The sequence below is a fragment of the Hippichthys cyanospilos genome, chromosome 15, assembly GCF_059441005.1.
Source record: "Hippichthys cyanospilos isolate Australia breed blue-spotted pipefish chromosome 15, RoL_Hcya_1.0, whole genome shotgun sequence".
In the NCBI taxonomy this organism is placed as follows: domain Eukaryota; kingdom Metazoa; phylum Chordata; class Actinopteri; order Syngnathiformes; family Syngnathidae; genus Hippichthys; species Hippichthys cyanospilos.
In genome coordinates this window covers 17,319,789-17,346,915 of record NC_142383.1, presented here as the reverse complement: position 1 = coordinate 17,346,915, position 27,127 = coordinate 17,319,789, and the positions used below count along the sequence as shown (strand labels likewise).

Genomic DNA, 27,127 nt, shown 5'->3' with positions numbered 1-27,127 from the left:
ACCCCTACGTAATTCCTCTAAATACACAACACCCCCCTTTTTTTTCAGCGCCTCTCGAACACTGCTTCCAAATTGACCTCTATTGATTTTGCAGTCATTCATCTCCTTGGCGCGCGTGCCAGAGTTGGCCCGGCCCTCCCCTCCCCTCAACCCCCCCCCCCCCCCCCCCCCCCCCTCCCTCGTCAGGCTGCAACTTCCGGCTCTCGGCCAGTGTCTCCACCGGCAGCGTCGGCGCCCGTCTCTAGGCGGGGTGATGTAAACTTTGTAGCGCCGCCACCTACCGCCTACCAGCCAGCGGCCGACATGCTTGGACCCGACGCGTAAAACCGGAGCGAGGACCAAGGAGGAGGAGGAGGAGGAGGAGGAAGGCGATGCATCTTCACACGCAGCGTTGCTGAGGAAAAAGGGGGGCTTACTGTAAGCGCGCGTTTGCTCCTTACAACGACACCTGCAAAGAAGAGGCGAGGAAGGCGGCCGGGGGGGGGAGGAGAGGAAAAGAAAACAACAACAACAAAAAAAGAGCCTACAAGGTGAGGGGGTGGGGGGACGAGGCGAGAGAGATGCAGCCCGCCAGCAGGCTCCTCACGCTGGTCTTCCTCATCGTCATGGGTACCGAACTCACACAAGTAAGATTTCTTTTTTTTTTTAAACCCTCCTGTAAAACGCCATTTTGCTTCCTGTGGAAAAAAAAATTTAAAAAATCAAGCGGCCCTTTAATTGGCTCCCGAGAAATGAGCGAAGCGTATTTAACGGGATTACGCGTGCAGCCTTGACATCGCTGCTCGAGAGAGGGATCCGCTTATTATTGTTGAGCGCGTGACTGCGTTGCCTCCCGGAGGCGTCGTGAGCGTGCTGGCTCAGTCCATTAATGCTTTAAAAAAAAAAAGAAAAAAAAAAAAGACTTCCTGTGATGCGAAAAGGTAAACACTTGATCAAGGTGGGCGTCTGGATGTGCGTGACGCCTGGAGGAACTTGGAGTTTGTGATCGGAAACAGCAAGCACGGTAGCAGGGAAAGTGCCCTTTTTTGTGATGACATATGAGTAATTATACGATAATGCAAATTTTTTTTTTAAAAAAACGACGTCGTAATAGGGTATTATTTCCGCAAGACAATAATAATACAACGTAGTTTTATGTTGTCACAAAAGTGTTTATCTTTCAAACAAGAGCACCGTCCAAGGGAGTCAAAAATATCACCAATGCTTCATGAAGCTTCATTTCCCCAACTCTGACTCAACCACTTACGTAATTAATACCCTATTTGGGCAAACAATTTTCTTGCGTTACTGAATAATCAATGTATGTCGTCACAAAAAGTGCTTATCTTTCAAACAAGAGCACCATCCAAGGGAGTCAAAATTATCACCAGTGCTTCATGAAGCTTCATTTCCCCAACTCTGAATCAGCCACTTACGTAATTAATACCCTATTTGGACATACAATTTTTTTTGCGTGACTGCATAATCAATGTATGTCGTCACAAAAAGTGCTTATCTTTCAAACAAGAGCACCGTCCAGGGGAGTCAAAAATATCACCAGTGCTTCATGAAGCTTCATTTCCCCACCTCTGAATCAACCACTTACGTAATTAATACCCTATTTGGACATACAATTTTCTTGCGTTACTGCATAATCAATGTATGTCGTCACAAAAAGTGCTTATCTTTCAACCAACTAAGAACATCATCCAAAGAAGTAAAAAAAAAAATATCGCAAGTGCTTCGTGAGGCTTCATTTCCCCATCGCCGATAATAGCAGAAATAATACGCTATTACAACAATCGACTTTTGTGATTTACCGCATAATCACTGTTTGTCATCACAAGACATCGTTCAACCGAGTGTGAAAAAATATCACATCAATTGCTTCGTGAAGCTTCATTTAACCTTCACTAGAAGCACTGTAGGAAAACAAAGCTTCATGAAGCACTTACGATATTTTTTTCGACTCCCTTAAAAAAAAAAAACTTTTTGTCAACGACATAGAGTGGTTTTGCCGTAACGCTGAAAAATAATCTATGTATTGTATTATATCTTGTATTATATCTTGTATTATTATTTCCGTAAGAAGTTATATTGGTGATGGGGAAATGAAGCTTCATGAAGCATTTGAGATATTTTCTTACTTCTTTGTATGGTGATCTTGTTTAAACGTTTTTTGACAACAAACACACAAAAATCATATGTTGTATTATTTCTGTATGTGGTAATATTAGCGATGGCAAAAAAAAGCTTCACAAGTGCTTCATGAAGCACTTGCAATATTTTTTTGGATGCCTCAGCATGATGCTCTTGGTTGAAAAACACTTTTTGTGACGACATATAATAATTATGTTGTAACGTAAAAAAAATCATATGTTGTAATTGGTCAGTATTTCACTCGTGATGGGGAAATGAAGCTTCATGAAACACTTGTGATATTTTTGGACACTATTGGTTGAAAGATAACTTTTTGTGGCGACATAAGTGATTAAGCGTTAACGCAAAAAATAAAAAAGTATCATATTGTTATTAGGGTATTATTTCTGGCATATTGCGGCATAAGCTGGAAGACGGTTCACACATGCGACTTTTTGGCAAAGTTGATATCTGTTTTGTATTGCAATATTTTGTTAAATTAATGACAGAACGTAATGTAATCGTAATTGGCTTTCTTTCAAAGCAGAGAAATGAATCAAAAAGTAGGTTACGATAACTTTTAGGATATTTGCGCGGCGTTACATTATGTTATATCACATAACCGCCACCACATTATTTATTTAAATATTTTAATTTTTTTATTATTTATTTAAAATTACCACATGGTAATTTTCGCAATTGTGGCCATATTAGCTCGACTTTTATCTAAATACCAAATAATTGCCATTAACTCTTTCACGGACGAGAAATCTTGTCTTTGAAAAATCTTTGTGTGCCAACGGCGAGTTTTCTCGTCAAATGCGCTTAGTTTTTTTTTTTTTTAAATGAATGATTCATGCTTACGGTATTTTTCGGAATGCAGACCGGCAAAATCCTTATCTAGCAAAATAAAAAAACAAAACAAAAAAAAAAACCAAAATAAAAAACCTGCAGAGGAGCTGCAAGGCTCAAATCATGAGAAAAAAGTAATAAAAATACGGAGCAGTGATTGCTATAGAACAGAATAAGGTAGAAACACACTTTTTTGTATGTAGTATTTTGTATGTTACCGGAGTACTTTGCATAGACATATCACCAATATTTTGTCGGCTTTGAAAGGTGAGTGAAAATGCACCAAATCGGCCGTCGCTTTACTGAAAACAAATGGCTAACTAGCCATTTAGCATTAGCATTAGCTCAGTAGCTCAGCCCGTGAAGACGAATCCCACAAAAAGCGTTTGAAATTCCCACAAAAAACGTTTGAAATTGAGTTTTGCTGTTGGAAAGACGCTTGCCGGATAAAACCGCGACGCCCTTGTGCAAGGCACTCGCGTTTTTCACTGAATGATGTTACGTCCGCTTCCGAGCGCGGCGTCCAACGCCAAATAGCGATCCGAGCGGGAGCCCCATTTCTCCTGGAGGGCCACCGATATGTAGCGTAAATGAAAAAGACAAACCGTTAGAATTTCACGCAGAACCAAAGCTTGTTTTATTAGCGCCGAAGGGTATGTTTGTTTGTTTTTTTCACGGATTTAAAAAAAAAAAAAACCCATTGCAGCAGATCAATACATCAAGAGAAGCTCTCACGCAAAGGGCAGCTCATCTCCCGCCACCGCAAGCACCTTCCAACGGAGCCGCGATAAAAGCTCGATTAAAAAAAAAAAAAAAAAGAGAAAAGAAAAAGCGTCGGCGCGCCGATGCCGCCGTTAAAATTGCCGGAGATGCTATGAAGCCATTCCGATGATAATGGATGTGGGGGAAAAAAAAAATGCCAGCTGGATTGTTGAACGCGGCGCTTGCTAAAAGTGGTCCGTTTGCGAGCGTTGAGTGCCTGCGCCAATGTTTATAAAAACGAGGGTTCCACAATCGAAATTGCATTCGGCGTTGATGGAAATCCATACGCTTGCTCGACTAAACAACCGGCGGCGTCATCGGCATTTACGGGGGGAAAAAAAAAAAAAAAAAAAAATCGGAAAACGTACGTTCCATACGATGAAATTGCATTTTGACATTCGGTAGATTATAGCTTCAAAATTACGTTCAATGTTGATATTTACGTGCTTGGTCGATCAAAATTTTTATCTGTTTCCGAACGTACGTTTTTTTTTTCCCTCCACGTTTATGAAAATCCATAAATTTGTTTGACTGTCGAGCTCGATTGGTTTTTATGTTTTTGAACCGATTATCGGTAGTCATTTATGCCAACGAACGATATTTGGAGCCGATATTCGGTTTCGGTTGTCGAGCTAGACCAGATTTGAGTTTTTTTTTACCGATTATTGGTAGTCAAGTATGCCAGTTAGCGATATTCGAAGCCGTATTGGTTTTAAGTTTATTGTAGTCGTGGTTTTTGTCAGTGGCACTGAAGTGAAATAAATTTGAAGCGTATTTGTCACATGCCTTTGTGATGATGAAATTAGAGCCCATCAAAAACTGTTAAAAAAAAAATGCTTGTGGCTGTTGAAATCCATTGCAAACATTTTTTTTTCTTCAAATTGTTGGAACAAATTCATGATATTTCCATTCATTCCAATGCGGCGAGTTGATTTGAGATATGAACCTCAAGACAGCGCCGTATATTTGTGATCTTTTTTTGTTGTTGACAAATACATCTTAAAAATCTATGTTTTTGTTACTATATGCCACTATATTACTATATTACTATATTACTATGCCACTATATTGCCACTATATTACTACACTATATTAGTGGGTTCAAAGTGTGAAAAGTAGTCTGAAATTTACCGTAAATGTTATTTATTATTTACTACAAAGTACAAAGTTCGTTTTTCTGATTGAAAAACTCAGAAAGGGGGCGGGGCTACATGTCACTCACGCAGAGTATTTGGGTCAGGGCTGAATGGAACGTCAGCTGACTGAGGGTAAATCGATAGAAGGAAGCGCCGCCCAGGGAAAAATAGGAGCGGACTATTTTTAGCGGACTGACGGGGTGTCACTCTTCCCGTTTTCCAAAAACTTTGAAATATGACAGGCAATTATGCAATTTCTTGGCTGTGATTTATTTACTTTTCTAAACGGCATTTAGAATGGCGCAAATATTTTACAATTCAGCTCATCTTGAAATGCTCCATTATTAAAATGACGAATTGAATTGAATGTATTGCCCAGCCCTGGTATCGGTACTTGGTATCGAGTACTCCAATCGTAAACGATGCTGATTTAATTCTAATGACTTTACTTAGCAGTCTAGTCTCAAAGATGAGCGTGGTATCCATTCTTAGTTTACTGCCCAGTCCGAGTATCGGTATTTGTCAGAGCGGTATCGAAAACCTCCTATTTTTGACAACGGTTTCATCTTTAATGTTCACCGGCGTAAATCGCAAACAACGTTGATTTAAATCAAATCTTTCTAACGACTTTAATCAGCGGTCCAGTACCAAAGACGAGCGCGAGATATTTGATCATATTATAACCCATAATGACGGTTAAAATATAATTAAAAAAAATGGAAGCCGGAGGTGTTATTGCTACGAGTGGCAATCCGAGTGGGAGTTGAATTGTGGTAATGCACTTGTGGGCCCGGAGCGCGATTGTGAGTGTGTTAGCGTCGTCATGGCAACTGCTTCTCGCCGTAATGCGCCACGGGCTGCGATGTTACTTTTTTAAAAACGCGGCTCGCTTCTTCCCAACTTTGAATGCTCATTTGTCAGAGCCGGGGCGTGAAAAATGGATTCGCTATTTTGCGGCTGCTATTTTATTTGCTTCTGTTGACGGCAACCAAATCTCATATTCTCGGGACACAGGCGGGGGGGGGGGGGGGGGGGGGGGGGGGCGAGGGATGCTTGACCTCTGCTGATGCACCGCAAAGGTCGCAAAGGCACCGAGATGCGGCAATGCGGCCTGCCTTTTAGCCATAAAGTGTGATGGGGGTGGTGGGGGTGGGGTGGGGGGGGGGGGGCAGTAGACAGAAGGGCTGCGGCGATATCCGATGGTCTCATGCATGATGCATCCTTGCCATTTTCGCAGCCTTATTTCACATGGCTGAATTTAAAATTGTGTATAATCAAGCGCACCAAACAGACGGGGGGCGATATGAGTCACTGGCGGGAAGCAGGAAACTGCCCCCCCCACACACACACACACACACACACACTCATACAAGTATTTAATTTTGAGATAAATCACAAAAGCAAAAGTAGGCCTTTCACATTAAAGGGAAAGTGTTTTAAATGAGTTTTTTTTTTTTTAAATGTGTAACAGTATGTTCTTTTCAAATTAAGAGCAAATGCATTGGAACATGAAGCAACTTACTGCTAAATTGTTTTAATTTTAATTTTTTTTTTCTTTTGCACAGAATTTTGTGCCCTCCAGCTAAGAAACAAAAATATGCCACAATTAGAGCGCCATCTGTTGTTAGGATGCCAAGGAGTAGATGTTTTCGGGGGGGGAAAAAGAAAAAAAAATGCAACTTGGAGGATTTTTTTACTGATAGTCCCAAGAAAAAATTGACTGGGACAGGACACAACCGCTAAATAGCCCTATATATGGCAGAATCGAAACAGATGTAACACAAACTATCTCCTGGAGTTTCCGGGGGAAAATGCTTTACAAATATAGTTCCCAAGTTTTCTAGAAAAAAATATTTCACAGGGGATACACCGTTGAAAAAAAGTTGAGAACCAATATTAACATTCACAGGTGAAAATACAGGTTAACTGTTGTTGCTGCCATCTTGTGGTCGGGAATGTAATTGTGAGGGTCAGAAAATGGGCGGCTGTCCCTGCGGGTTTTAATTACACGCAGTACCACATTTAGCGTCCAGATGGCGCCAGAGTCCCGAACATTCAAGCCCAATCCTCATTAGGGGCTTGAAAGCATCCGGGCCCCCGTCGGAGAGGCTCCATGAGTTTGTTGAGAGGTGGAGAGGAGAGCGGAGGCAGTGTTGCCACGGCGACCGGAAGCATCCCCCCCCACCGTCTGATTAATCCCTCACTGTCACCTCGGCCCGGGGGGGTCGAGCCGCCACGGGCGGATCAAACCGCAATGGCAGATTTTTCCACGGGCCCGGCTGACATCATCGCGTCCGGAGACGGACGCGTAGTAGCTCTCCCCTCCTTTGTCCTTACCTCCTCCCCCCTTTCTCTCCCATCCTATCGGAGGGTGCGGCCTCTTAATGACGGCGGGCGGGAGGCGGGTTGTGGGCGTGGAGCAAATAGTAAAGAGGCGCATCACAGAGAGACGCCAGTGCGCGGGAGAAAGCCGAGCCACGCGCAGGATCCTACGCTTATCCCATCGCAACAAAAAAATCCAGCGGATCGCCGTCTGTCGGGAGAAGAAGATGTCGGAGAGAGGAGGAACCCGGCCGGGGACCCGGTGTGAAGTAGCGAGCCGGTCCGGGCTGGGCGACCCCCGTCCAAAGATGATCTTCCCCGGAGTGGTTAGGATGAAGACGGCGTGAGTAGGGGCGCACTTTTGTCAGGGCGGAGGGGGAGGAAGATGTCCGTGCCGCTGCTCAAGATCGGCGTGGTGCTGAGCACCATGGCCATGATCACCAATTGGATGTCGCAGACGTTGCCCTCGCTGGTGGGGCTCAACACCACCAAGCTGAGCACGGCGGCGCAGGGAGGCTACCTGGACCGGAGCACCGGAGTAAGTGCCAAACTCTTTGCTTTCGTCCTTTTACCGCCGACCTGGTAACTTCATCTGAGAGTAGGACAAAACCGCCAGGAGACAGACCCATCAAATACGTTAAGACCACGGTTGCGGTCGCAGGTCCGCTAACCCCGAGCGAGTCCTACAAGACTCGCTCGTCTGAATTTTCCACAAAGTCGTCAGACCGAGGGCTTACGGATCACAGTCCCGCTTTCGGGATTACCGCGGTCCCGCATCAGCCGCCGACTGATAAGAGTAGACCCGTCAAATATAAAAAGACCACGGTTGCGGTCGTAGGTCTACTGACCCCGAGCAAGTCTTCCGAGACTGGCTCATCTGAATCTTCCGCTATCTCAACAGTGTATGCATGACCGATGGGTGGTACATAAAAAAAAACAGTCCTAGTTCCGGGATTACCATCGTCAACCATCTGATAAGAGTAGACCCATCAAATACATAAAAAACCGCGGTTGCGGTCCTGGGTTGACTAACCACCAAGCAAGTCTCATGAGACTGGTTCATCTGAACTAAAGAGTATGCAAGACGGAGGGGTTAAAGACAAGTCCCAGTTCCAGGATTATATTCTCCTGCATCGTCCACCCCATCAAAAAACAGAAAAAACACAGTTGTATTTACTAACCCCCGAGCAAGTCTTAGGACCAAGTCCCTCCAACTGAAGGCCTATGGCTGAGGAGACACAGATACGACGAGTCCCAGTCTCAAGTTTACCATTCCCAAGTAGGAATCAAGTGCAATGTCCTCTCACTGATCAGAGTAGACCCCCGAGGTCAGTTCCAGTTGAAGGTTTACCAACCCAAGTACCTCTCATGACTCGCACCATCCACGTCCAAACCAAGGAGTTAGCGTTCCGGCCTCAGCTACGTGGTCCCAAACCGAGTCATCTTGAGTGTGATTTGAAAAACCGGGGGTGGCAAGGATGGCGTGATCTCTTCACGTTTGAATCAATCACTTCCCCCAGTGTTTTATTTCCCCCAAACCCCTGTTCAGTTTTTTCAAGGAGCGGATCTTGGCGGCGGTAGGCTTTTTCCAATTTGTTCTCCGCTTCCTCCCACTGATGGAATCAGTCGGCGCGCGCGGGATTCGCAGGGTGATTAATGGTTTTTCCGCACGCTGGGTTCAGTCAGTCGGTCAGAAATTTTTCTCCCGCCAGTGAATGATTGCGGATAGCTACCAAACGATTGATTGCGTTATCCGGATCCGTCGAGATTTGTGGCGTCGCCGGATGGGAGCGATCGGGACGGGGGAGCGATCGGGACGGGGGCCCTCCTGCTTTTCCGAGATATCTGACAGGTTATTTCCAATTTTTTCACCGTACAGGGTTGAAAATGACCTCTTAGCATTCACAAAGGAATAATCGCCGGTTAAAAAAAGAAAAATCAGGCCCAGATTTGACTCCTGAGAGGAGAGGTAGGAAACAGGAGACATTTCCATCTGAATGAATCCTGAGCCGGACCGCCATCATGGGATCCATTCGGGTTTGGGTTGTAAAATTCTGGGAATTCAACGGAATAGGTGTGGCAAAACTGACATTTCAAAATTGAACTTTGTCTCTTTCAATCCCAAAGAGACATTTTTATCATTTATTTAAACGAGGGACGGTAAAAAGGATCGTACTAAATGAATCAAGTAATAAAGTAATCAATTATTTGACCAACCTAATGTAATCTGTAATTAGTGATCGTAAGTATTACTTTAGTACCAAACTCTTTCGTACTTTAGTTCTATTACTTTAGGACCTAGTTTCATGGATTACTTTTTTCTTATTTACCTAAAGTAATCAATTACCTTGGTATTCAGCTATATAAAGTATCTGATTACTTTAGTAATTCATTCCATTAAGTAATCGATTAGTACTTAATGCTTGCATTAGCGATTGTTACAACTTCCTTTCACCAAAGTAAAAAATATAAGTACGTGTAAATAACATAAAAATATATACGAATTTCTGACCCGAACCCTTTAGTACTTTAAAACCAAATTAGTGCTTAACTACCTAAAGTAATCGATTACTTTGTAACCTAATGTAACAAATTACTTTAGCCTTTATTTACCTAAACTAATCTATTTCGGTATTTAGTTACCTAATGTATTGGATTGGATTTACTCTCTAATTTAGAACTTCTTTTCACCAAACTGAAAAAATAAGTACGAGTGAATAATATTTTAAAAATTAGGGTAAATAAGGTAAAAATCCGTCTTTGGGATTGAGGTTAGGGTTAGAACTTCCTTTCACCAAACTGAAAAAAAAAAAAAAGTACTAGTAATTAATATTGAAAACATTTAAGGGTATCTGAAGTCTAAAAATAAAAAAGGTAAAATTCCGTCTTTGGGATTGAATGAGTGAGGGGGAATTCAAAAATATCAGAGGAATTTACGTTTTCTCGTCAACAGTTTCCTTGAGACATCAGCACTAAAGCGTGACTTTTTTTCCCCCGTCCTTCAGGTGCTGCCGGCAAACCCGGAGGAGTCGTGGCAGGTGTACAGTTCGGGCCAGGATGGCGAGGGCAGGTGCGTGTGCACCGTGGTGGCGCCCCAACAATCCATGTGCTCCAGGGACGCCCGCACCAAACAACTGAGGCAGCTGCTGGAGAAGGTAGCCCCATTTTTCATTTTCTAAGACACGCCTCAACGAATCGTGTCCACAACGGAGGACACCGGTTTTTGGTCTACGTTATCATTCGAGCTGCCGCGCCGAGTCCTAGTCTGCTCCCGCTCGTGTCAACTTTGCCGTCTGACCGAGAAAAACTGGATGTTTGCTTGCAGGTCCAGAACATGACCCAGTCCATCCAGGTGCTGGACCAGAGAACCCAGAGGGAGCTCCAGTACGTGGAGAAGATGGAGGTGCAGCTCCGAGGCCTGCAGACCAAGTTCAGGCAGGTGGAGGAAAACCACATGCAGAACATCGCCAAGCAATACAAGGTGAGCAAATCCGCGAGGTCGGAACCATCTCGTCTCCGGGGACTGTTCGGTCCGGTCCCGATTATACAAAAGTTTGGGGTCACCCGGACCGATCTATGGATTAAAAAAAAGGACCGAGCCCAAAGGACCCCAGACTTTTGTCTACCTACATGTCTACCTTCCATGATCACGATTTCAACTTTGAAAACATCTGAACATGCTGGTGCCCTAATATTGCAAACTCAACCAACAGGGGGCGGCAGATTTGAAAGAACGCTAACTTTTTATGGCTTATTAACAAACTTAGCTCGTAGCGTTAGCGGTAAGTGGCTAACTTACTTTCTTCTGCAGCCGGTTTGGCCGTGAACTAATCGCGTTTTCACATAACACCAATGCCATAAAGGGACAATAAACATATTTCGCCATTTTCAGCAGTAAAAAGTGAATATTTTATCCAAAAATACCTTAACTATCAATTATTTTTCTTTTATGTACAACTAATACCTTTGAAAAATATTTTTGTCATTTGCATTTGAAAATTGATTATACAGGTTACAGTTTATTCTGAATCTGAAAAAAATATATCTTAAAGTAAGTCAAAACGCCTGAAAAATGCAAATACTTATTCAAACTATAAACATTTTTGACAAACTTAACTGTTTGATGGTGGAAAAAAAAGAATAAATAATAATAAATGTAAATGGATCTGGAACATTAACACCAATTTTTAGAACATTGTGCATTTCTTTTTCTAAATCACAATATAAATGAAGTCTTATAAATAATAAATAGTAAAATTCTCTGAATTTTTTATGGAGGGTTGCTGACACCCTTGACAAGTGCAAATCTAATATAAATGAGCCCTGTAGTGACAACTGTGACCATTGGATGGCAGTATTGCCATACATACTACACATACATGAAATCAGGGGTGTCATACATATGGCCCGCGGTCCAGTTCTGGCCCTCAGAAGGGTTTAATTCGGCCCGTGAGATTATTCGAAAATTATCTAAATTTTTAAATAAATGAAACCTCTTTTATTGATGAATTCCACTAGAGATAATTTATCGAGGATTGGCGCTAGCTAGCATGTTCATGTCCATGTACTGTGTGAGTCCAACTTGCATGTTTAGCATCATGATATTCATCACGTGCATGTGTTTGCCTTTTTTCCTGTGCAAAAAAAAAAAGTAAATCTCGCGCGTTTTGTTTGTTGTGTGTCTGCTAGCGAGGTTAGCAAGCTGCTATCAACAGCCTGTCGTTTTCTTGCTTGCAGGGCTAACTTTAAGACATGTAAAGAGAGAGAGAAAAAGAAAGAGCCAGAGGGAAGAAGAGGCAGGTCAAAATCCAGATTTTCCTCCCGTCCCCCTCCCCTCCTGACCCCATTATCCCAAGTGAGAGATTTTTTTAAGTGGAGGGGGGGGGGGGGGGGGGCGGTTGATTTAGCAACCATTAAGAGCCAGACCAGCCCCCCCGCCCACACCACTGATTTTTTCCCCTGCATGTTACTTATTGCTGACCCCCCCCCCCCCCCCACACCCCCCACCTCTACTTTGACTCCCAAATGTAATTGATTAATCATCTCTAATTGTTGTTATTTCATTCTACTTGCTTTGGAGCTTTTGTCTATGCATATTTGGTTACTCGACAAAAAAAAAAAAAAAAAAAGAAAAAAATAGATCAAAAACGAGTGATGAAGAAATGAAGCTTCACGAAGCACTTGTGGGAATTTCGGACTCCTCTAGATGGCGCTCTATGTTCAAAGATGCAGATGCACTAGTGCAGGGTTGTCACTCATTTTTTTTGTGGGCTGCACGATTATGTCCCAAAATGATCACGATTATTTTGGTCAATATTGAAATCGCGATTATTAATAATGTAATAATGTTAAAATAACGTCTATTTATTGCTCAATTTTTAAACAAGCAGCATATAAACAATGCTTCAAAGCTTGATATTCACAAAATAATAATAATAAACTCAAATAAATAAGGTAAATAATAAATATGGCAACACTTACTAGCTGAGTGCAAACCAATGAAAAAAAATGACGTCTACTTAGAAGGAGCACATTATTTACTTTGAAGCCTATTTTAATCAATTAGCAGCCAAAATGTAAATTTCGCTCATTTCGAACTAAATTCAAATTTTTTTAGCTTTTCACTATGGGTGAGAAACTCATTGCCATTTCACACTGGTAAATAATATATTAAATATATTAAATATTACATTTATATTACCACCAAGAGCACCATCTAGTGGAATCCGAAAATATGACGCGCTTCGTAAAGCTTCATTTCCCCATCACTAGTAAAAACCTACACGTAAAATTCCAGTTGTGTGTGACATGTAAAAAAAAAAAAAAAAAAAAAAAAAAGCATGTAACCCTTATTACGATGTTGCATTTTAAAAAGACTATGACCAATAAAGAGCTTTCCCAATTGTTGCTGGTGTATCGAGGGCTTGCTTTTTTTTCTGCATATTTTTTTGTTGGTGTTGTACGAAGCGGCTGGTCACCGCCGGGACGGAGCCTCGCGTAAAAAAAAAAAGACAAAAAAAAAAAATCGGGTTTGTGCACGCACACACACACACACTCACACCCGCAACACACGCAAGGGGGACTTTAGCGGCAGGTTAGCGTTAGCGTAGCCAGGAAAAGACAGCTTTTTTTCCTTTTTGCGAAGGTCCGGGTGGGCGGGGCCGCGTTCGCGAGGCGCCTGACACTCAACCGAGCTTATTCTAATCCTTTCAGGCCATAAAGGCGAAAATGGAGGAGCTTAGGCCGTTGATACCGGTGTTGGTGGAGTACAAGGCCGATGCCAAATTGGTATTGCAGTTTAAGGAGGAGGTCCAGAATCTGACGTCAGTGCTAAGCGGGCTGCAGGAGGAGATGGGGGCCTATGACTACGAGGAGCTCCACAGCCGAGTGTCAAATCTCGAGGAGAGGCTGCGAGCGTGCATGCGAAAATTGGGTAGGCCACAGACACGTGCACGCACACACCCCGGCGCCGCTCCGATTAATCGGTGAAATGAGTAAGGCAACAAAATCACAGTGCGAAAAATGCGCAAATGGATACGGGAAACGATTGGCCATTGTTGATTTTCAAAGTAAAAGCAGTGGTTACAAATACAACTAAAAATACGAGCACAGATATAGAAATCGAAGTATTTTTACACTTAAGAGTAGTCATAGGCCAATTATCGGCGCCCATTTTTGGGATTTTGACAAAAATCTGCATTGACCCCTTGTGCAATATTTTGACCATTTTTTGGTCATTTTCTTCCACATCATTCTCGCAGTATTATAGCCAAGAGATGGCACGCTCCTGGTGGTGTGATAACAAAGTGGTCCAGCCATGTTGAATTTTGACATGTTGTCAGCATTTGGGTGAAATTTCAGCTCCCTGCTGTCTTCTTTAATTCTTTCACTTTGATGAAACACCTTTGATGTACAGATCAAAGGATTGAAGGTTAATCATTTGATGGCCTGTACTATATCATTTTAAAACAGTGTTAACTTTCACATTATTTTGTAAGGAATTCTGCTGACAGAACATTCAGCATTTTTTTTTTTTTTACTTGACATTAAAACAAAGAAGAAGACATTTTGAAGCGGGTAATTTACTGTGGAAAACTATAGCGAGCTGTTTACAATTTAACTTTTTCTGACATAGCACAAAACGGTAATGTCATGTAAAATGGGGCATGGGCGCCATCTACTGGTGGCTGCACGTAAGTGAAGTTGCTTCCAATTTTGAAATTTACAGTGGAGCAGTAAGCAAAAAAAGCAAAACCAAAAAAAAAAACGTACATGACGAGAATACTCGGACTATCGTTTCATGTTCCGACCGCCGTACTCGGGCGTCTCGACTATCCCCTCGCTCTGATTGGCCGTGACGTCCTCTTATCGTTTTGGTTGACGGCGTCTCAATCACCGAGCAAATCATCTGACGGAAAGACGGAGGATGATAAATTGGTCCGGCCGAGTGGGTTTGGCTTTGCGGCCCGCCGACAGCGTCTTCACACCTCTGCCGCGAGTCCCGGCGCTAATGGATGCACACCCACACTCGGCCGGATAAGACAGCAGCCGCGCCGTCACGCCGCAAATCGCGGGGAGATTGTGTCCTCCTTCTCCTATTTGTCTGAGTATTATTTACGCTGCGAGAGCTACTTGGGAAGAAGGATTTTCGCGAGGAAATGTGAGCAAGCCTAGAAATCGCAGAGCTAATTTCCTCGGCTGCATCCGCCCCGATTTGGATTTTTTTTGTTATAAGCAACAGCATACACCGTCAACGTTCCAATTTTGTTTGAGTGTAAATAATGATAGCTGATTAAACGATTGAAATCTGCTTAACTCGGGAAATTTTAGCGGCATTTTTACGAATATCGGTTATCGTCCGTTTTAAAAAAAATATCATGGTAAAACAATTCAAAAGTGATTATCTCAAGGAAGGTATTTGGCATTTTTACGTTTCTCGGTATAATCTGTTTTTGGTTTGTTTTTTGAATAAAAAACCAGGAACTATTTGGTTAAAATTTCAGGTCACTTTATCAAACATGTTGTTGGACCTGGGAACTTTCGGCGTCTTTTGGTAGAAATTAAAACGAAGATTCCAGACACGTTTTAAAACTTATTACTTATTATTCTACGTACTATTACTCCTCACTTATTACCGTTATTTGGAATTTTTGCTGAGAATTAATATTTATAAAGCGCAATGATCATGACCTGTTTATGTTTTCATTTAACTTTTGAAACGACACATTACCGATGACACATAAACTGGATAATTTTGTAGAAAGGCCTAATTTTGACATCAATATTATTATTCCTTTTACTAAAAAAAAATATCAGTTCCAAAATATCGGCCTTCTCGACTACCAATAATCGGTATTGGCCTTGTAAAAAACATATTGGTATATTCCTACACCACCTAAATAAATATATATATACTGTATGTATATTATACATATATAATGTATATACATACACAAACACACACACACACACACATCTTAGGCATTTATGTGTAGACACACGCATAAATACGCAGCTGGGATTCAGTGTCTGCATTCCAAACACGAAAGCACGTCTTTGGCACTGAACGCGTTAACTTCGGGATGGGCTTTAAACTTGAAGGTCGAAATGTTAGACTTCTGCCCGGCGCGCAGTGCATGCAACTTATTTCCCCGCTCGTAGCGCGGTTTGTGTATGAACACAAGACAAGGGGAGATAAAAGACGAGGTCACCCGGCGAGGGACGGCGGCGGAATGGAGGCCCGCCGGTGCTTTCATGTTGGCACAAAAGGCGCAGCGGCGCTCCTGTTGCTGAGATTTCACTCATGAAGGTCGATAAGCTGCGTAAGCGTCAGCAGAACAGGATGGGAAAGAAAGCGGGGGCCTGGAGAGAGTGGAAAAAGGCAAAGTAAAGTCGCCCGCTGAAAAGGGGGTCCTCGCCATCTTGATTTTGGAGGCAATCGGGCAAAATCTTGAGCAGTCCGTTTCTAGGGGATCTTATGAGAAATTTGTCCCCTCACAAATTGGCATCGCTTATCTGTCGCAATTAGATCGTTTGTCTTCGAATGACCATGCAAAATGACCAAAGTGGCCAAACCAAAATGGCAGACTTCCTGTTCCTGTGCCTAAACATCATCAATATGTCCGCCTAATATCACGCTCCTGAGTGAAACTGGTTTGGGGATTCAGGACAAGTTTGAATGCTGGAAACCAGAGGAAAAAAATGGGCAAAAAAATGGATCGTTAAAAGCAAAATGGCCGACTTCCTGTAGCTTTTCGGGAAGGGGTTCTTCAGACTTTTCAGAGAGTCTAATCATCATAGATATGTTCACCAAATATTTTGTTCCCAAGTGAAACCGCTTTTCTAGGTTTAGGTCCAGATTGTCTGAATGCTGGAAATGAGGAAGAAGCCCAAAAATGGCTGCTTCAAATCAAGCCTTTGGAACTGATGACAATTCTGTCTCTGAAGGACATCTAATGATGGCCACTTCAAACCAAAGAGTAGAGATTCTATTGCTTTGAGGCCAGGGGTTCTTGAGACTCTTTGTGGGTCTACTGACGCTAGATATGCCTAGCAAAGAACTTGTTCCTTTGCAAAACTTTCTTTGGGGACTTTGAAAAATCTTGAAAATGGCTCCGAAATTGCTGCTTCAACCCAAAATGGCTGACGTTTTTCTTCAGGTTTATTTTATGGGTCTACTCACGACAGACATGCCTCCCCAACTTAATTTTCTGCCATCAAAAGTGTCTTGGGGTGGTGCTTGAAAATCAATTCAGATTATTTCAGCAGCACCTGAAACGGGAGCAGGAAAGTGAAAGTAGATTCCGTCCTTCAAGCTTTGCCGTGCGTTGGAAGAGTCCCGCGGCGCGGGCGAGGCGGACAGGAAACGAGCGGGGTGGGGCGCAATGACCATCGATCAAGGGGACGCGCCCGCTTGCCGCGCAATAATCAAATGGATAAATCACCCGCCATCGCGTCCCACCGATGCGAGCGCTCGGGGCCAAACGAATGACGGAGGAAGTCCATACCGGTGCGCGCAAAAAACACCTGCGAGATGGGCCCGGGTTATTAACTGACTAATATCTTCGCCATTTCTCGTGATTTCAACCGTGGGGTGAATAAAGACCGTAAGACTCGACAAGTGAAATCATAAACGCGGTCGAAAAACAACAAAATGGATTCCAGCGTAGCAATTTTTTCCAACAAACAGTTGTGTCATCTCCGGTTTTTCCCGTCTGCTCACCTTTGACCTGCGTACATTCAGGGCAAGCGGGGATTAGACCCTCTAGACTTTACAGGGTGCGAGGGGTACCGTTGTCAAGGTGAATATTAGCACAAAGGGAAGATTGCTTCACAGCGGGAAACCGACGGCCATCGCAAGATGGAAGCGTAATTGGAAAAAAAAAATGTATGAATTATTAAATAGAGCATGGAAGTATTACTTGATTCTAATCCTGTTGAGGATTACGTAAGAGACTCAACCCCCCGCTGCCAATCGTAAATACCGAGCACAACAACAGCAGCGAATCATTAGTTATTCATGTGAATGCGTTTCCTTTCAAATGAATCGATTGTCAAGATGATGGAGTGTGAGGATCTCTGATTATTTCGCGTGAGAACATTAAAGCCGGTCGCAGTCAAGATTGGGTTTGGACGTGTACCTAAAACAAATAACGGGGAAGCGAGCACTGTTTAGCGCCAAGACAAAGCTAGCTATCCCATGCTATTTTTAGTAGACGACTTTAGAAACATTAGGGAGATTTCTGACACGGTTTTTGAAACGAAGTAACATCAAAAGCAGAGTTTTTTGCTGGCTAAAATATTTCATTAGAGTGAGCTTGCTTTGTTCAAAAGTGATCAGTAGGAACGGCAACCGTGTCATTTGAGTCCCTCATGTTGATAAACTTCCTTTGAAAATAAATCAGACAGGTCTGACCAGCCTATATATGTAAGGGCAATTATCTGCTAATGCTGCTAGCATCTAGAGTTACTCACCGTTGCTAACTGCTAACGTTAGCAACAGGATAGATAGAGGGATAGATAGAGAGAGAGAGATAGATCGATCGATCTAACAGCCTGTTAATACTCGATCTTGATAGATAGAGAGAGATAGATAAATAGATAGATCTATCTAACAACCTGTTAATACTCGATCTTGATAGATGGATAGAGAGAGAGAGAGAGAGAGAGAGAGAGCGAGAGAGAGAGAGAGAGAGAGAGAGAGAGAGAGAGAGATCGATCTAACAGCCTGTTAATACTCAATCTGGATAGATAGAGAGAGATCGATAAATAGATAGATCTATCTAACAGCCTGTTAATACTCGATCTTGATAGTTGGATGGATAGAAAACGGAAAAAAAAGCTTCAAGGAGCCTTTTTTGGGAGCGTAGGTACTGAAATTACGCGAGTTGATCATCATGCCGAACACGCAGACGCGCGAACACTTGTCTGGCAATAAAGATGCCAAAGTAAAAAATCTAGAGCACTTAACAGCAGGGGAGGTTTTAGGAAACTTGGAATGGTTGTAAAGTTAGCGGATAATGAGTGAAAATTTGTGCAAAAGGAGCTAATGGGCGCCCAAACAGGCCATCATGACTTAGTCCTTAAATTAGCGCCGCGGAAGGGCTAATTACGAATGATCTCATCCAAACCGCCTAATTGACATTTGCCTGGGCGAAACGCCGTCCGAAGGCAAGCGTTTTATATCCCCGCGCTGATCCGTTCTCGTTAAAGTCGGCGCGGCCTCCGCGTAGTCGGGGGTGATGACTTTTGTCAAGTTCGCGAGAAGAACTCAATCGCCGCCAATTAAAAGCGTGGCGAAGACGCGCAGAGTACGCGGGGCGGCTCCCGGCGCGCGCGCGGAATAACAACGAGAATCTATCGAGCGCCGTAAAGACGGCGAGAAGGGCCAGATGGACACCGGCTCCCCTCATCCTTCAGGCAAACTCGTTTGGATGTCAAGCAAATGAAATCCCGGCCTAATGAATCCGACGTTTAAGACAAAGCGGCCCCGGGCGGCTCGGGGCTCCCGCCTTCTTACCTTTTGTCCTTCGCAGCGTGCGGAAAACTGACGGGCATCAGCGACCCCATCACCATCAAGACGTCGGGGTCCAGGTTCGGCTCCTGGATGACGGATCCCCTGGCGCCTGAAGGAGACACGCGGGTAAGAACGTGGATGCTTGTGCGTTCCCTTTGCGTGTGAAAAAATGACGATGATTGGATACGATGATTTGATACGGTTTTCTCGGTGGGTAGGGGCCAACGAGTTGAAAAAGCACATTTTACAAAAGGAGCGTTGACCAAGGCTGTGTCAGGTTCAGTTTCTAGAGATTTTCTGTCAAATACGCTGTTTGGGAAAAGAATAAAACTGAAGAAGAGGGAAGATGGTTCTCAAAATGGATCCCGTAGCTCCGGGTCCAAAATTTGTTTTTAGAAAAAACACGGTTTTCCATGGACAGCTAACGACTTAAAAACACACTGACAAAAACAAAAACAAAAAAGAAAATTGGCTATTGGCCCGTACCGTATAATACAGAGCAAATAATTTGAATCATTTGATTGGGACTACGAATCAATTCAATGTGGTACGTCTTAGTTCGAGAAGGTATGATTTTTCTTAATACAATTTCATGCATTTCAATCATCTTGTCAGTCCATTTCCTTCAAGAAGTATCTGTCCAAGAAAAGCCTGCTACATGTCTCGATATATTTCCAAGTGGAACGATTTGATTCCGTTGGATTCTACGCATCCTTTGAATGAAAAATGATTCTTCCTGTCAGAACAGGTTTTGTTATGCTCCTAATTTATATGTGTTGATGATTATTTCCTTTAAACAATATGAACAGTCTGATATTGCGTAGACAGCAATGTTATGAATCAGTGTTTTCTTTTACGCGGGTTCGACGTTGTACCTTTTTTAAAACTTACGATATAGATTTGATGATAACTGTCCGATTGCACCTCCTTTTATTTGGAAAGGGACTTTGGCGTTTCAGTAGATCACAAGAACCGACAACGATGCAATGCGAGGAATCGTTCTTCAGTTCTATCCAAGCGGGTCCGATTGGGCGCCTCTGGTGGACCGTTCCTGGCCCGCCTGCCATATATTTGACACCGCTGTCTTAAACCGATAATACACCTTTTGAGGGGGCCATAAATTATTCAAATTTTTAGCTGCAGGTGGCCTCTCGTTTTACAGATCTCGTTAGCGTTGGTAACAAAGCCGAGACTCTGAGCAGAAGGAAGCGGCTCGCGGCGCCTCAAAAAAGGAGCCTTATCCACACGCTTGTTTGCACGGAGCGAGCTAAAAGCCGGAAAGCCGCTAAGGCCCCTCTGACACGCTAGCCGGAGAGCGTCTGCGGATGGAGGCTTTGCGTTGGCGCGCGTCGCCCTTCGCTGGCGGCGTTTCGGTCACCGCCGAGGTAGCCAAGAGGCCAAATGAGCGAAAGGGAATTTCATTAAAGTCCTCATTGGATTTTCACTGAATGAGGCCAGCTGTTTTACGAGTGTCAGCCTGAGAGGCTTTTCGCAAAAAGGAAAGAGCGGGGAAGAGATTATCGCCAACGTAAATGATTTTTGAAACATTGCGGACCGTCAATCGAGAGTCTTAGGCTCCAAATGGGAAAGTGTGGCTCCACGTAGCACCTGGGCTGATCTATGAACCAAGAACAAGCTAGCTGTAGTAATGCTATCGCATACTTCCTGATTAGCTAAACACAATTCACGAAATTTGTGACCGTAAATATCGCACATTAGCGATCGTCTCTTTTTTTTTAGCGAACTAATAGTGCAATTACTTGAGTTTTATGCTCTTATCTTTGTCTCTGACAAGATAAAAATGACTCTTTCGCTAATGTACGTTCAAATTCCTTCGTTACTGAAATAAGGTCACTAGTTGACGTGGATTTTATTTATTTATTTTCCAAATGATGAATTGACAAAAAGATGCACGTCTCAGTATTTTGTCATTGTAAATTTTCCAATTATTTAAAAAATTACGATTGTCAGACCCTTGAAGATAAGAACGCTTCTTTTCCACGAAGACGTTACGTCGTCGTTACGCTTGTCTCGCTAAGAATCATTTACGACAACTACAGCACTCCAATGGCTAGAAACAACGGAATTAAAATTGAGTACGCGACGTAATAAAAATGACTACTTCGCTAATGTACAATCCATTTCCTGCGTTACCGAAATAAGGTTACTAGTTAACGAAGATTTTTCAAATAGGCGCGTAAATGAATTGCTGAAAAGATGTATTTCTTGACTAGCCACCGCAACAGAATTTTGTAATCGTAAATATTGCAAAAAAACATTTAAGATACGGAGGTTTCTTCTCCGAGGATATGTTACGTTGTTTGCGTCTCCTTAGAAATAACGAAAAAAAGTTACGGTATTTCAATGCCTGAACCCTTGATGTCGTCCGCATTTCGTTTCGTTCGTGCGAAAAAGTTACTACGACGGCTGAAAGGAACGTAACTATAATTTAATAGCGATGAGCTCATTAAGAATCTCCAACACCCGATCGATTAAACGTTAATTGCATTTACCGATACAAGCGGGCCAGAAATCGTCCAGATGATCCCGCGCAGAAAAAAAACGCGACAAGAAAAAAAACCAACGATAATGTGACACAAATACCCAAAAGATCCATGGGCCCGCTTCCGCTCCGCAATGAGAAAATGCAAATACAGGGTATAAATCATTGTAGATTTAACCAGACGCGGCGTAGCGGACAAGCAAAGGTGAAGTAAACACATTTTATTGGCGGCAAAACAGGAAGACTTTATTGGGCCCGGCGATCAGCGACCCGACTTTCAATGTCACGTCGGGAGGATGAAGAGCATCCGCCGCTATGTAAATGACTTCCTGGAGGCTGCTTCAACTTGCAAATTGCTGACCTAATGTTATATTTAGCGTAGCGCCAAGGCTACCTGGAAAGTGATACATAATAAGCAGATATCGCACCAAAGATCTGACGTTCTCCTCCTCACGGGGGGGAAATGAAGAATGCGCGCTAATTGACGTTAGCGTGGCGCCGTCTTTTTCGTCCTGTGGTTTCGATCCTCGCTTCTCACAAAGTCAGCATTGTGTTATCGGTTGGCTCCATGTTTAACTATTAATAGAAATGATTTCTCTTTTCGCATCCTGATACAGTACCGTGGAACTATGCGGGAGTGGGTTGAGGAGTTTCATGTGTTTTGCTTCCATCTTATGGCACATATAGGAAATTATTTAAAAAAAAATTTTCATTTCTTTATTTTTTAAATTTGTTGCCAAGGGAACATGTAAAGAACTTTGGAAGAGAATTGAAGAAAAGGATTTTCACCATGTCAGAATTTAGAATTTGATGTCAGAATTCCCACTTTCTGATTCCTCCATCCATTAGTCAGAATTCTCACTGACTGGTCAAAATTCTCTTTGTTTTTTTGACCCCGGAAGTCAATTTAGACTTTGAATCACTCATGTTACAGAAAGAAGTGTGTAAATTCTCCATTTATTCTGAATTCTCTCTTTTAATTCAAAATTCTCACGATTTTGATTTTATCCCCAGGATTCTTACGTTAAGTGCAATAATGAAAAAAAAAAATGAATGGGGAATCCAGAGGATAAAGTCAGAATTCTGAAAATAGTCAAAATTTAAGACAAATGAGAATTCTGGGAATTAGGTCAAAAATCTCACTTTAAAGTAAGAATTCTGAGAAGATGGAGAAGTCAGAATTCTCACTTTAAAGCCAGAGTTCCAACTATTGTCAACATTGGCACTGAATTCTCAGAAATCTCAGGAGAATGGGGAAAAATAAGTGTAAAAGAATGAGAATTCTGAGAATAGTCATCATTTCGACTTAATTACATAAAAAATAAGAACAGAAGCACTTTGCAAGAACTCTGAATCCTCTGACTTAAACGTCAGAACTCTCATTCCAATGCGGGAATTTGGAATACCGGAATTCAGACATAAAACTGTGCATCTTGTCGTCCTTATTTTTTTTTCCCACCGGCACACTTCTGCAAAGAACAAATCAAATCAGAACTTTCCCGACGCGATTCGACGGGATGGCGGCAGGTAAAAGGTAAGGTAGGATATCTGCAGAAGCGTTTGGCCTCTGGCGCCAAACGCAAGCGGGGGCGGTGAGAGCAGAGTCGCTGAGATGGGGATTTTTATTTGGGGGCGACTTTCCCGCGGCGCCCGGCCCGTTCCGCCCCGGAACTGTCCACCCCACCGTTTGCGTTCGCCCGCCGTACGCTAACTTAATTGGGACGCTCGTCGACTGTGTAATTTGATGGCTTCGCCGTAAGTGAGCTGCCTACAAAAAGAGAAATGCGGCGGAACGCTTTGATTGGAGCTGCGGAGATCCCTTCTTTTTCAGCTGCGGTTTCTTGTCGTTTGAATGTTGGCAGACGCTGTTATACGGTTGCTACAAAGGTTATATTTATTTTACGGTTTGCATTGTTTTTCCCCGTTGCCAACATTGTGTGGCGTCAGTTTTCCTCATTTTCTTGGGTTAATAACAAGAGTGAAAATCTGAATCTCGAGGAAGGAATTGGAAGACGATGGATCCGTCAAATCCGGGTTTTGATGCGTTTTTATTCGTGCCGTATTCTGACTTACAATAAGTCCCGTAACGGGATGTTCGTCGGCTGTTAGCATCCGGTGCAGCCGCTGCCTGTTGCAGCTAACAGCAGCTCGTGTTAGCTGAGGATTTTACGGCATTATTTTCAATAAAAGAAGCGAGCAGACTGAACCACCGCCCGAGTCCGTCTTCGTCCACACACAGGAATATTAATAAAACGGAGAGGATCGCGTAAAAGTTCGACGTCTCCTTCTTTTTCAATTAAGAGTGCACCCGTATTCCATTTGACTCGGTTCTTAATCGTGGTCTTTTGGCATATGCGCAGAATTATGACCTTGGCGGAACCGAATGGTGTGCAAAAACGTGTGTTTTTGGCAAAATGAACTTGAGGAAAAACAACTCTTTGGCGCACATTCATGTGTACACTAGCGTTCAACCCGCAGCAAATATAGCAGAAGTGAGTCCTATGTTTGGGTAACCGTCAGCTGTTCTCGAAGGTCACCCCAATAAACAACAAAATCAAGTCCTGATTATAGGGTTTCTATCCCTCAGCCTTGTTTTCACGGAGCGTTTACGGTTTGGTTCATTTCGGTACGTAGTTCAGTAATTGTGATTTGTCCATTAGCCGGTTGGAAATGATGTCCGCTGCACGGCGGGCGGACGGGCTCGGTGAAAATCCGCTGCCGCCCGCCAGTTGCAAAGCGTTGACATCGATCCGTCTTCTTAAATTAGCGTTGACGAGCACGCACGCCGCCGAAATCCTGCGGCGGCGCCGAGGAAAAGGTCAGCGTTCTTACTGCGGATAACGCGGTTTAGAGGGTAAAATAATACGGCCGATTTCGATGCCGCCGGTAACCGTCAATCCGCGCGTCCCTTCAGCCAGACTCCATTTTGCCGATCGATAAATTGATATTAGAAAGCGCGACGGAGGGAATGTCAATTTTCTGTTGGTGGTTAAAGCTGTTAGTCTCCCGCGGTCCCAGTTAGGGAAGGGCACTTGATGCGATTCCCTTCATCGACAAGTTTAACAATCTATGAATGAAGTCAGAGGCGCGCTCCATTTTGGCTAAATTAGCAAGCGGTGGCATTTGGAGTCCGGACACACAGGGGCAAACAAATTCTACTCCGGAGGGAGTCTCAATCCCGATCCCGATCCCAAGCGACCCTAATTCCTTTGTGTCCACCTTTGCTGCGGTCCACAGGTCTGGTACATGGACGGTTACCACAACAACCGCTTCGTGCGGGAATACAAGTCCTTGCAGGACTTCATGACGACGGACAACTTCACCTCGCACCGACTCCCCCACCCGTGGTCCGGAACGGGCCAGGTGGTCTACAACGGCTCCATCTACTTCAACAAGTTCCAGAGCCACGTCATCATCAAGTTCGACTTCCGCACCTCGGCCATCAGCAAGTCCCGGCAGCTGGACTACGCCGGCTTCAACAACGCGTACCACTACGCCTGGGGCGGCCACTCCGACATCGACCTGATGGTGGACGAGGGGGGGCTGTGGGCCGTCTACGCCACCAACCAGAACGCCGGCAACATCGTCATCAGCAAGCTGAACCCCAACACGCTGCAGATCGTCAAGAGCTGGACCACCAACCACCCTAAGCGGAGCGCCGGCGAGTCCTTCATGATCTGCGGCACGCTATACGTCACCAACGGCTACTCGGGAGGCACCAAGGTCTACTACGCCTACTCCACCAATTCCTCCACCTACGAGTACATGGACATCGCCTTCCAGAACAAGTACTCGCACATCTCCATGCTGGACTACAACCCGCGGGACCGCGCCCTCTACGCTTGGAACAACGGGCACCAGGTGCTTTATAACGTCACGCTGTTCCACGTCATTCGCTCCGAGGAACTCTAAAGACTGAATGTACGCGTAAGGACTTTGGGGGGGGGGGACAAATATCTGAAGATATCAGATCTAAACAAAAAAGAAGGAACATTTTATATGTTGAAAAAGAAGATCATACTACGACTATACTAGTTAGACAACGTCATTTTCTAGTCGCCATCCTTTTGTCGGACAGTTAGCTTGGAATGAAAACCTTCGATTGTTTACCGCGTAGAGATCGATTGTAAAAGTAGACTACATCTATATAAATCTATATATGTACATCAGATTGAAAATAACACAGATGCCAAAAAATAAGAAAAATATGCCTTTTTTATATCGCCTATCCACACTCATTCCAACGGCCGTGATGGTTCCAGGCGGATCCCCAAACAAAGACAATTACCGCGAAAGAAAACAAAAGCCGAACGGCGTGTTTCCGAGGACGGCGCGTCGCGTCGTATCGTTTTCATCCAGTACAGTAGCAAATAAAGTCCGTCGAGGACGGCCACAATAACGACCGAAGGCCCCGACTGTTGCCGGGCTCTCTCGGCGAAGCTCGTTTAACTCGTATCGGTGAAAACGTTTGAAAAAGAAAAGAAAAACAAAACGCTTTCTTTGCATGAGTGTTTTTTACTGCTACTGAATGTCTTTTGCTGTATGGTAGCCTCCGATTTCAAAAAAAATAACACGGGGGACTTTTACTTTGGGAATTTTGCTATCTTTAGCCGCTTCTTTGTCATTATTTATAGCTTGGTTTGATTTTTCACTCCCGTTCCGGTCTTTGTACCCGTGTAAATGTCGTCGCCATAGTTTCGCGTTTATTTTCGAGCGCATGGAGTAATCCGAAGAAGATGAAAAAAAAAAAAAACGTGACAGAATGTACTTGAGGTTGTCATCCAGAATTCGCCTCATGCACCCGTGGTTGAAATTTGGTTCTTTACGTTCCATGTCACGTAGACGCTTGTGAAGGACAGTACTGTTTTCAATGTAATCCCCGTGGATGAAAGAAAAAAAAAAAAAAAAAAAAAAGCTTTTCTTTCGTGTTGTACCTCAGATGAGATAGTTAATGATTTGTGTCAAAATAAAAAGAGAATTCTAGTGTTTGGATTGTCAAACAAAAAACAAAACCAACGAGCCTAGATTGATTTTTTTTTTCCTTTAATTAGCATTAACATTTTGAAATCACTTGCTATACAAGCTCATGTATCTTGTGTCAAGTTGCATGTTCGAAGGATTTTGTGCCTGTAAACCCTGCCACAATTTGGCTATAGCTACAAGTGAAAGTAAAATGTAAATTAAGCGGCGTAAAATAATGATGAAAGCATTTTTCTCTGCCTTGCCCAGCCATTTATTTGGCTAAATAAACAGCAGCTAGTAGCGTTCATGCTAAGAAATATTTTAACATGACATCAATGCGGTCAGGTCAACTTTAAAACGAACATTACCGCCCTGAAATTACAAATGACCCGGATTTCTAAAGTCAAAAATTATTAAACTGATATCACATTATTTGGCGATTAACAGCAGCATTAG

The 27,127-nt window shown here is 43.3% G+C and overlaps 1 protein-coding gene across 2 annotated transcripts; it reads left to right on the top strand.

Annotated features, from left to right (window-relative positions):
- The first annotated feature begins 176 nt into the window (after positions 1-176).
- olfm1b (olfactomedin 1b) lies at positions 177-26,721 on the top strand. Of its 2 annotated transcripts, none has more exons than XM_088434890.1 (6): positions 177-626; positions 10,196-10,345; positions 10,516-10,671; positions 13,404-13,623; positions 19,226-19,332; positions 24,947-26,721. In XM_088434890.1, the coding sequence occupies exons 1-6, from the start codon at positions 561-563 to the stop codon at positions 25,619-25,621; spliced, it is 1,374 nt and encodes a 457-aa protein (XP_088291016.1). In that variant the 5' UTR covers positions 177-560; the 3' UTR covers positions 25,622-26,721. The 2 variants fall into 2 exon arrangements, with proteins under 2 accessions (XP_088291016.1, XP_088291015.1); XM_088434889.1 differs by lacking the exon at positions 177-626 and adding an exon at positions 7,295-7,728.
- Positions 26,722-27,127: the final 406 nt, after the last annotated feature.